Source organism: Amphiura filiformis, chromosome 3 (genome assembly GCF_039555335.1).
Source record: "Amphiura filiformis chromosome 3, Afil_fr2py, whole genome shotgun sequence".
NCBI lineage: Eukaryota > Metazoa > Echinodermata > Ophiuroidea > Amphilepidida > Amphiuridae > Amphiura > Amphiura filiformis.
In genome coordinates, this window is record NC_092630.1 from 63,564,777 (window position 1) to 63,577,599 (window position 12,823).

General features: G+C 34.7%; 1 protein-coding gene across 2 annotated transcripts in view; it reads right to left on the bottom strand.

The window, feature by feature from the left end:
- Positions 1-7,341: 7,341 nt before the first annotated feature.
- The window catches only part of LOC140148932 (cysteine-rich with EGF-like domain protein 2), a 44,754-nt gene continuing 39,272 nt past the window's right edge, over positions 7,342-12,823 (bottom strand). Inside the window, exon 13 of one of the 2 annotated variants that reach the window (XM_072171043.1) lies at positions 7,342-10,479. In XM_072171043.1, coding sequence (XP_072027144.1) covers positions 10,136-10,479 — 344 coding nt within the window. In that variant the 3' untranslated portion in view covers positions 7,342-10,135. The remainder of the gene's footprint in view (positions 10,480-12,823) is intronic. The other variant, XR_011858538.1, reaches the window with a different exon arrangement.

Genomic DNA, 12,823 nt, shown 5'->3' on the forward strand with positions numbered 1-12,823 from the left:
ATATGCTTGTTCAGTTGTTTTTGTCATGAGGTTATGTGGCACTAATCATGTACATTGCAGTTTTGAATTGTTTTGTATATCATTGATGAATATTAATGATTTTGTAATCTTGCATATTGTGTACAAAATGTTGTAAAGCAGTTATGGCAAGTAACTTTGTATATATGGGTTGTTTTACAATCAGGGTACACAGATTGTCTCACTGGGGGTGAAAAATGAAGTGTCTAGTTTTTCCTCAATTTGTTTGTTTTTGTGTTGTAGATGGGTCAAATAGGAAATCTGTACAATTTTTAGGCGTCAAGTGTTCAGAGTTTCAAGTTATGCCAGAAACATGTTTTTGATGTACATGTTTCTGTATACCCAATTTTTCGGAGAGGACACACGGAAACCTGACGTCCAACTTTCAAACATGAGATACATGCAAACTAAGTGTAAGTGGACTAAGTGTTTATTATGAGTTTGTAGGATATATATAAGTGTTTTCAAGAAAATATAATTTTAGTCTTGGGTCAATTTTAACTATGGATTACGAGCTTGTATTCGGAGAGGACATTTTTTGACGGAATTTTCAACATAAATTTGAAGAAATGGTACAATTAATGAAACAGTCGCAATCTTACGTGGTTCTCAATTTTGAACAATCATGTTTCAAACATTACTTCTGAACTGTCAAAATATGTTTTTATGTTTTTGCTGGCAGTGATATATCATTTGCAAAGTTCACAAATTTCAAATGAGACGGCTATTTTGTCCCAAAATCATACAGAAATGTATATTTTCATCATTTGATAAGCATTTCAAACAGTTTCTTTGTGGCTGTAGGTGGAATTAATAGGGGCCAATAATTAGGCATGGCAACATTTAATCATAAGTTTTCTAATATTTGAAACAGCGCACAATATGGTGCTCAGCCCAAATGTACCCTGATTGTAAAACAACCCATATATGTACTATAATTTAAATTTCTCACTTGATTTTTAATGGAGACAAAGCTCATCTACATTTAGAAAAAGTTGAGTTTGACTATTTGATTCAGTAGTAAGTTCTGCTTGGTGCATTGGGGTTATGAGGGCAATGGCAGTCTTTTGAAATATGACTATACACATGCATACATGTACAATTTAGGGTCTCAACAAAAATGTGTTGGATCTAATTAAAGTGACCAATTGTAAACATGTGCCAACAATTAAACTGCATATGGAAAAGTGAAAGCAATCTCATCAAGTACAGGAAGCATACATCATGTACATAATTTTCATGCTGGTGAAGCTGTGGAATTAGGAAACCCTGATTAGCATACAAATGTGTACAACTGACACTGGGGTTAAACAAAGAGAGAGTTTATATTTGCACTGCTTTAATCAGCTTTATGAAAAACATTTTGTAAGAATGGTATAGTGTGAATAACATCGGTCATTTGACATAATTTTAAATGGTTGTTGATCATTTCAAGATTAGTTGTGCAAAATATTTTGTATAAAGATGTAATTGTTTCCAAGTATTTACCTACCAACATTGAAAAATCACAGAAATCTGGATACCAGTGCCCATCTAGTCATGAACACACCACATCCATGATTGGCATGGAGGAGCAGTAAAATATATTAAAGTGAGCTAGAATACGTAGTTTCACAAATGTATCTTTTGTTTAGATTTGGACCCAATTCAACGACAGTTTCACTTTTATAGACCACTTGACATGTGACGTCATTGCCTGGCAGTATGCGCGCAAATTATGGCAATTTCCATTGTTCTTTGCCCTGCAGTGTGCGTATGCATCATAGTTTGCTCAGGGCACATGCATTTTAAATCGCCCACCACAATTCATATAGTATAAGAAAACCATTGGACAGTGTAGCGGTTCTTTCAAGCTTATCGATAGACAAGTCCCTGCCTTTGTTGATAAACAATGATGTCAAGTGGTCTATACAGTGACTGCTTTAATAAAATGTCAATAGGGTGCAAATTTGGAGGAGGCTGCTGTGCCCAGGTTTGGTACCATACATGTACCACTAGCATACAGAAGCAAAAGATTTACATGTAAAAGTATGTGTTTTCAATGTTTTGGTGTGATTCCATGAATGGATTCATACCTAAATTCTTGTAAACAAATTATGTGTGAATCACAGTTGAATTGATTCTTATTCTTCAAGTCTACACAGTACATTGTGAGATTCAAATGATTCCTATAAAATTCCTTCACAAGAATTCAGATATATTGCACTGTGAGACCAAGCTAAATTGTATTACACCAAATTAATGTAACATTTAATATGCACAAATAACATTTGTTATTATTGACATTTCTTGTTATTAAATATTAAAAGACAGCTGACATTATTTGATTATCACTTTGTTGTGTGATTCTTGCTTGCGAGTTATTGGTGTATCTGTGACCTAGGGTGCATTTCACTCAACTTTAAGACCCATCATCAATCTCAAACTTCCATTTCACCAAGGGGATTTATGATTGTTAAGTAATAAGGATACATTTCTAACAGGAACACATCAAGTTACGATGGGTAAAGAGTACTTTTCAACAGGTATACTTATGCTATAATGGGTTAAAAGTTTAGTGAAGCACACACCTCTCACAAAATGGAACAAGTTGCCAGAAGTGATATATCCCAAGTGATATATAAGTTATAATTTAAACTAAAGAGGACATTCAAATGCATGAAAGAGTCCATTTAATAGGAAATTATTTAATAAATGCGGACTAATCACATTGAAACATGGCAGTTGTTTGAAACCCCATAGAAAGAAAATAAACCTGAAAATAAATTTATAGATACTGGGTGTCCCAAAAAAGGTTACATTTAGACTTTTGAAAATAATCTAAGTTAATGTTTTAAACAAATATAAATGTGACACAATCTGGTCCATGGGGGCCAAAGGAGGCATTTTTGAAAATTAAGTTACTGTAATTATTACATTATACAAACTATATGCTATCATTCACTGGAAACACCAAAGGTCTAGCATACTTGGTTCTAAAGTTATGAAGTTTTTTGATGTCTATTTTCTTATGTATTTTATTGTTTTGTTGCTCCATATTTTACTTTCAAATTTGCCGGATTTGGCCCCCATGGACCAGATTGTGTAACAAATGTCCTTTTAATGACATAATCATGTATTTCATGTACACACTACCATTTTTCATTCACCGTGATATGGCAGTGATGTCAACACCTTGAAGCAGTTGTTTCGCTGGCGCATCTACATGTATGTGGCATCTTTAAGCGGGTGCGTGTGTACACCAGCGCTTTGAGCGAACGCTAGCGATTTGAGGCTGCGCCCAATGAAATGCGCACTGACATCACTGCCACAATAGGGTGAAAAATGGTAAGCTGTTTACGTGATATAATGCAACACAAGCTTCGTTACCACTATGACAACCACTGTGCAATTGGCAGGGGCACAGTGTCAACACCCTGTATTATAAATATTTTTTCCATACTCCGTTGGTGAGCGACGGGCGATTGGTATTTCACCGGGCGATTGGTATTTCACCGAACGCAAGAAAAGGAGTCCTATCTGATTGGCTAGAAATCGATCGCTAGATCGCTCAGTGGTAAAGAACAATCTCAAAATGTATTCAATTCTACTGAAATCAATATTCTATTATTGACACAGATAAAGAAAGTTTACATATGCATTGTGTTATAAACTTGTGATTTAATATTCTATACAAGCACCTGGATCTTAGCTTAATGGGCTAAACGTGTTCCTTTATATAATTGTAATTCTCAAACAGTTAAATATATCACAATTTTAATGAACAATTTAAAAATCGTTACGGATAAAATGCAGTAAAATATATCCACAGCAAACGGCAATCGCCGATAATTAGTGTATTGCATTTCAAGTTAGTGCATTGGAAACAAAACCTGGGTTTTACCTGACAAATCAAATTTTCTTGTAATAGCAATATCATATGAGTACTGAGCATGCGCAAATCATAATGTGTAGAATAGAAACTCTGTGGTATCTCATATGATAGTCATATCGTGTAAATGGTATGCTTAGCCTGAGTCGCTCGACCTATCTCGAACAAAATCGCCATGCGTAGCTTTTGAAAAACGAGAGGATTCACCGTACTATCACAGCAATTTTTGACACAAAGATATAGGGATGATGATGCTGTGCGGGGCATTTGAGTAGGCCCAGCCATAGCATGGCAGATTCGGTATAAAACTTGTTCCGTTCAGTCGGAAAGATGCAATATTCTTACAGTATATAATACAGTAATTTCGCTCAAGTGAAACCCAAACAGAGCCCAAAAGCAAGATTTTTATTAATTTCCTATGTTGATGACAGGAAACACAGTATGCAGAAACGCCTTCACCAAAAATGTGTTCTCTACGACCATCTTCCTTTATTTCAGTGTATAATAAGAGCCTAGGTCTATTAATTTCAGTGTACAATATTTCATTTTTCAATGTTTCTTTTGTGCAATAAAATAAGCAAAAGAATTAAGGTCAATATTTTGCACCCCACATCTAATGAGGGCATGTCACCCCACTTGCTCCTAAGGCAAGTCCCTGGACCCCACCCATTGATCACTACACTCAACCAGTCTGTTAGGGATTTTAACCAACAAATTTGACTGGTTGACCCTGTACAATATAAACTGAGCTAAAAAAGAAACATAATTTTTCACTAAGTCATATCCTAAAATCCTGTCCATCAAAATGAACTAAAATTACACACACAATTACTTCAATACTCTACTCAAAACACATGCCAGTAACCTAGCAGTTGTCCAACTGACATGCCAGCGAAGGGCACTAACACACAAACACTTTTACAACCCAATATTTGGCACCCAACACAAGAAATCTGTGATAATGCATACAAGATCCTTGCACAGATGATGAAACTGCTGTTTTCTGCTTTTCTCACACTTTCTTCAAGAAACAGGTCTTGTTCCACACTATTCCACTTACTCTTTGGGAATTATCATCTGTGCAAGGATCTTGTAATCATGAATTCTTGTGCTGGGTGCCAATTAATGGGCTGTGAATGTGGTCCAGGAAGCTGTTCCATGTCAGTGCATTTTGCTGTTGTGTCAGTTGGATAACTGCTTGGTTACTGACATGTAGAGTATTGAAGTAAACATGTGTGTAATTTTGGTTCATTTTGATGGACAGAATTTTAAGATTATGACCTTGTGAAAAATGATAAGTCTCTTTTTGAGCTCGGTTTACATCAATAAAAGCTGGTACAAAAGACAACAAACTGTTCAAATTACTGCACTGTTTTATTCTTCAAAACATACATAATGGAAAAAAATTGAAAACAAACATAGTTGATGGTATAAAGTTCAATCCTTGTATTAGAATACACATAGTGAAAGTCAATAACACAAAAAACCTGCAGAAAAATGACAGTACCTTTTTGGAACATTCTCCATTAAAAGAAGGAAAGAATTTGCCAACATAATTGTCATTCTGCATTACAAGATTTGCCAGCATAAAGTATACAATGTAAACACATCAAAAAAGAAATTACCCCCCCCCCCACCCAATGAAAGGTCTTATGCCACATGTATTCAAATCATTTGAAACAGATTCAATAACGAGTACTTGTATTGATTATTTGATGTCAAGAAAAAAAATTAGGCTCAACAGGCCTTCGGACCTGAATGGCCTTTGAAAACGTTTAGCTTATTTTTGACACTGGGTCTATAACATTTTGTCAGGTAAATGCAGAAAATTATCAAGTGTATCATAATAAAAAAAAAAGCACTTACAATTTCTATCAACTGTTGACTTGTGTCTACCTAGCCACATCAAGAGGATATTCTGAGTTGGTTTTAAACATACTGTTATTGAATGGTCCAGCTTCAATGACACCTCTGTCACTTTCAAAGAGGTGTAAAGCGCTTCAGACTCCAGTATTATGCATTACAATATTGTATGTACAATATATACGTTATTTAATCTATTGCCATTCTATTTCCAGTAATGTTTAAGTTCTAACGAATGTTTGATGACGAAAAATCGATAATATGTTGCATACAATATCTAGCAGAAATATATTATCGATTTTACGTCATCAAACATTCGTTAGAACATAAAAATTACTGGAAATAGAATGGCAATAGATTAAATAACGTACATATTGTACATACAATATTGTACGTACAATAAAAAGTCTGTATACTGCTTTACAGTAATTTGATGAAACAGGTGCCATATCCAATTCCTAGCAAATCAATGTTGTATTGATTGCAGATCAATTTGCTCCATTGCATTCACACCCACAAACCTCCTCTGACAGTGAATGCAAATTTGCCCAGCGTGATGTCACAAAATGTCACCATAGCTGGAATAACACATGAAATTGGTCCCATGCACCCCCTTAATACATCTGACAAAAATAACCAGTGATTTTAATAATAGAATAAAATAAAAAAGATGTCATAACTTTTCACCATAAAAAATACCTCATGCTATTATCAAATTGGCATCATTTCAAAGCATTGGCATTTTCATTGGTCCCCTAGGTTTTTTCATTACCTGTTTGGCCAATTTCCCTCCAAGCTGGCCAGGCCAACCTCACCCCACTGATAAACCATAGTGGATAACCCAACTGATAGAAAAATGTTATGTAATAATGTTATTATGAAACCAGTGATCACACTTGTCACACCCTGTTGATAGGTAATGTTTATTTCTTTTTGACAGAACCTACTCAACGGAGTGTTTACTTTTAGGGTAGAAACCATTAATAAGGTAAATGGGTAGTGTCCTTGTTCAGGAGACCCACAAAACACAAAATGGCATAATACATTTAGCAAAGCATGTAACCCTGACAACTCTTCTCAATGTTTGCAAATAGATTCATCAGAATTGTCCATAAAATTATAGTTCTCAAACAAATCCAAATTTGGGTGATGTTACATACCTCAATGACAGTTTTGTGCTGTATCACAGCACTTTCTCAAATTGAATGACCAGCTTTGCTGCTTCTCATAGGATGCTTGGATGCTGACCAGTTGCTAAAAATGCCATCTACGTTGGCATCTAATAGGAAGCAGCCAAAGAGAAGGAGCAAAAGCGGGTCATGCAATTTCAGAAAGTGCTGTGATACAGCATGAAGCTGTCATTGAGGTATGTCCCAGCAAATAAAAAAAGTTTTTGGCATTATTCGTAGAAGGTTAGAAGAGGTTGCCAGAAAACACTGATTTAAATGTTGGTTATATAAAGAGTATAAAACGTTTCATAACATTCAGAATTTTTTTTTGATAATATTCTAACATAATGTTACTTAGGTTTTGACAAAATATTTGGCAAAAATTGTTTGCAAAAAACATTTTACAATAAGTTTGACAACATTGTTTTTTCATGGAAAACGTTCTAAAAATGTTTTCATGACCTTCATATGACCCAACATTTAATATTATTGAAATGTATTCACCAAAACCAAAATCCTAAATATAACCTATTTAAAATGTTTTGTGTTTGCTGGAGTAAAATCACCTTCAATTGGATTTGTTTGCGAAATTTTTAATATAATGTTCTCAGTATTATTTTGTGGTATTCATGTGAATAACTGACTACAACTGCTTTAACCATTTACACCTGTAGCAAAACTTGAATTGATTCAATTCAGCCTCAAAATATATCACACACAAGTTCCCCACAGATTGGCCATTTAAAGTGGCAATCTATTAGATCCAAATGTCTGGCAATGGTTCATACACACCTGTTTGTGTGTGCAAATCATCTCCAGAATGCAAGACGTTAAACTGATGTCATCTGTTGATCACATTCTGTTGTTTTACAAGGAATCCGCAGTCATTTACCATGGACTCAAATGTTAACCTTCATGTTTAGAGAGGACAAGTTTCCTCAATACACCTACTAGCAGAGTTAGCATTATATTGACAGCAATTTAGTGTGTAATTTACATCTTGTGTCTCCTGCAGATAATTTGCACAACCTCTCAAATATATTATCAAAGCAAAGGAAAAGGGTTTATCTCAGAAACCTTTGCCCACAGCTAAGTCAAAATGGATTTACTGTATACCCCTATAACGGGGTCTTGTTTGGGTGTGACACCTACATAAATAATGTAGCTCCTCATCTAACAATGTTAAAAAAGCTTGAGGCCAATGTTTCTGAGACCAACTCCCATTCCTCTACTATTACATCTATACACTATGTATAGTTTTATAATGAACTGCAAGAACATTTAATCAAGAATAGTATGTGCATGTGTGGTCTCATGACTATATAACTCATAATTAATTTGCCTTGCCAGGGTCACTTGTAATGACATTTTGGTTCACTATTTTGGACAGTCATAGGATGACAGAAGTAATTTTTTAAATATTCATTTTTCAGAAAAATAATTGACATATATAAGTAGTAAGTAAACAATGTGAGGTCATTAAGGTCTTCATATTTTTTTAGATATTGTATGTAGAGTTTTGGTTATTATTACTTATATCAGCCTTCCGAGTGATGCAATAAATCTGTGTATTGCAGAGTGTCTTCCATGTATCTGGATGACAATATTTAAAAACATGCACAGATGATGTGCACACACACGTTTTGCTGATCTGCATCACACTCCTATTTTTTACCTAGTCAGTCTGATATAAATAATAGTGATAATATTGAATGGCTTATTTTCCTGTGATAGATGAATATATTGTACTTCATAAAAATATATTCTTGTATCACATTCAAAGCCATTTAATATTATATACACACAAATACACACCCCTACACAGCAAAATGTCAGTGCAAAGCTACTGTGAATTTGGGGTAGTGTATTAGTAATATGACAATTATAAACATTTCATATGTTATTTAATACTATAACTTTGTGCAAACAAAAAAAACCCAAACCTGGAAAACTAATAACTATCCGGAAGTATGACTTTCAAGTCACTAATACTTATTAATATAGTTAGGGAAATTAGGAAATACTAAAAATTAATAAATATAAATTTGTCAGTGAAATTATGTGCAACTCAAGTATTTATGTGCATTTGTACTACTTAGCTTAGTTACTTTATTTTTCAGAGTTATCCCAGTTGTATTTTGAGCTATTTTGCTGCCAGTACATTTTTGGATTAACATATTTCTTTTATGTTAATTTCCAAAACCAAGGTTGTTCCTTCACATTTGCACACCAGCAATTGGTGGGTTACTTTGCTGTCAATAAGCAAGAATGTTTAAAAAGCATGCTCATGATCTAAGTGAGGAATATAAATGTGGCACCAGTTACATTATACTTCTTAGAATTACCATCTTGACTGCCTGGTGTGAAAATGTAAGGTACAGCCTGGTTTGAAACCACCTTTATGACAATATAAAAAAAAACCAAAATATGAAGTACATACATGTCCAAAAGTAAAATATATGTATAAGTGCAACGTTCTTGTCAATTCCCATACAGTTGCACCTTTCATTCATCCATATGGATTCAATTCTGAAGTAATCTTGGCAATCTGATTGGCTTATCCTCATATCTGATCTGTGCTATATCTCACAATAGATATGCGCATACTATGTATGATGACTACCCACAAGAATACACCTGTATACACCTTGAGTGTGAATGAGGATTTGCCAACTTCATGCATGAGAGTGAACTTGAAACATGGTCACACAGTGGATGTAAATTACACACAAATATAATTTTAGGGTTGAACCGTTCAAGAATGACAATAAAGGTATTGTTTGAGACCAAGCTGTGTATCTATCACCTGATATAACATGGTAGATACCATTATTTTCAAATAAAATATTGGTATATTTAGTGTTATATCGGGCAATAGACACTCAGTTGGGTCTCAAAAAATACTTTTATTCTCTAAATCTAACCTTAGTTGTTCTTTCTACAGCCTCAGCTTTTTTCTAAGCTAAATTGTAAGCCCTCTTTTGACCAGAATAATACTATGAAGTTCAATATAATATATTATTTCCAAAATTGTTTTATTTTGTGACAAACTTTAAAGTGTTTTCAAAAAGAGATTGCAAATCCAAATAAAGTTAAATTTTACTGTTAAATAATAAGGACACCAATACCACACTTTTTATTAATTAGATACAACCACATAATTACTCAAAGTTGTAATCAATTTGTTTATATTATCTCTATAAAATAACCGATGTCATAATTCCTCTCTGATTTCTGGGATGTTTTGACTGTCAGCAGTGTCTACATCATTTTGAAGTGTTCTTTGACTATTCTCATCAGCTACACTGTCACCATTCTGATGGCTGCTATTAACAGTGTCTATAGTGTCACTATTTGTATCTGAGTTAGGTTGAGTAGTACCCTCTGTAGTATGTTTAGGGTCAGATACATCTTGTTGGCTCTGAAAAGAGCTGTCTTCTTTGGTTTGTTGTTGAATGATTTCTTCTTCAGCTGATAGTTGCACATTTTGGGCTTCATTTTCAAGATCTATATTGGCACTATTCTCATCCATAACGGCATCAGTGTTCTCACCATTTTCTGAAAATCAAAAAGAAGAGATGGGAGGTCACATTTAAAATAACTTTTCTTTATCCCTGGGAATGCTGACATGAAATGTACAACAGAAATAAGAAAAGATTTATCAGGAAGCAAGACATATATTTAAGGAGGCAGATAAAGCATCTGCACTTTTTCAAATCAATGTGGTTGTTAAATAGCCCACATCTTAACCCAACAATGAACACTCCTGACTCCAGGTAATTCACTTTGAGAGATGTTCACTATAACTATCATAACAAAGTCAAACTCAACATTTTCCATGCAAAACAATTTTTCCATTCCAAAAACTACAAGTACAACTGTAACTGCAAAACATAGGTCACCGCATGGAAAGTCACATCTTACACATTTGCCTGTAATTATACGAACAGTTTTGACCTAATCCATGCTATAAAACACACAAAGGCATTGTATAAAAGTCAAATGTGATATTTACAAATATTATATTACAAATAGATGACTTGCTAATTTGCCATGTAGGTAAATGGTACATTACTTTTGCATGTTCTGCATTTGATCTCATTCATCTATATTTCCAAAGTGACTTAAAATGTTAATGGATGGATAATCACAATTGTATTTTTATTTTAGATATGCTTAACTTATTTGTGTTTTAGGCTGAAAAGTGGTGCAGCCATGCATGGCCGTATCTGCCACAGCAGTTTTGATGGGCCTGTCAACATTTAAGTGCATTTTATGATTTAATTGTGACAGATGCAGCCTGGGATATACTCTTGAGCAGTTTCTCGAGATCTATTAAGCTGTTTATTCTAACCAAAGAGATTATATCCGAAGAGTACCAACCCTCCATGTTTGTGTGTCACTCATGGAGGGCAAAATAGTGGACCTCCAGATTATTTTGCAATGTTCCCAGTAGACCGATTTAAAGTGCATGCATATTTGCATTCTGGGACTAATGTGCTGCACACAAACCCTTGCAGCACTCAAGCTTTAAGACGCAAGTTATTGTTTAATTTCTTGCTTTGCTGATAAATGTATGAGATGCGCCATTTTGGTTCCTCTGGCCTTCTGGTCATCCCCTCCATAGTCTGTTATGTTTGGCATTTCCTTTGTTTATTTATTTTTGGTTTTGTTTCTTAATTTTTTTTAAATGTAACCATGTCTGACACACCACGATGGCAGCTTTACCGTAGCATTCACATAGGGCAATTCAGAGTTGGCTTTCTTTGGCTCTAATCTATTTTATTTTAATGCTGGTTTCAGGGAGGTAAATAACAAATGAAATTCTTTTCATCTATTTGGGCAGCTCCATTGATGTTGCCCACACAGCTGAAAACATCTCAAGTGCTATTTAAATGCCTGGCTAGTTTCATACTTTCTGTTGCTTGCCGCTGAGCATCTTGATGCTTCATCATTTCATACCGCTTGCACTTTTCTGTAAGCGGAGTGGCACACCACTGAGTGGCATGACTCTGAAAGCCACCACTCGATGCTCATTAGCCAAAAATCATATTCTGTTCTCCTGAATTGACATGGAATTCCATGGAATTCAATTCCTAGCAATCTGCCACTTTGGGCAAGGTGGTGGAGTATTTTCAACGCTAGCATTTATGGTGCAGCTGCGCAGTGAAGCAAAATCATTGCCAGAGCAGCAAAGTGGCAAGCAGTAGGAAAGTATAAAACCATCATAACAGATGGCTTCTCTGAAATGCACTCATTAATGAATTACATTCATCATTTCCTTTGAATATTTATGAAACTAGTGTTAAGATATTTTTCACCACTGCAGACATGCAATTCTATATATACTCGCACAAAACTTTTTCATGCATTACATATTTGTTAATGAATTTCGGAAAATGATCATGAATAATTATCAAAATAATTACTTACTAGTCTAAAAATAATAACAATTGAAACTTTAGTTTAATAGATGTATAAATTATGATTTGAATGACTATACTATTTTGTTCAATTGCCCATTCCTCTATAAGCACCCACCTAGTAACATTTTAATTTGTAAAAGAAAACACAAGAGTTTACTTTCCCAGAATAATTTATTGGTCATTTAGCCTGAGATATGCCCACTGTCCACCAAAAATATCTTGTGATGCTTGCTCATTATTTACTGTGGTTTCCACTTATAAATATTAAAGTGAACACGGAACAAGAGCACACGCCACAAGGGAACAGCCTATGGATACGGGGCCTTAGGTATTTGACTATAGTGCGAGAGGTTGCGGGTTTGAACCCTGCCGATGGCTTAGTATGCGGTTGTGGAAAAAATGAGTTAGCTTGAAGTTCCCCTGAACAAGGAACTTCCAGCTAATTACTGTAAGAAACTCAGGGAGCTGACCCTGGT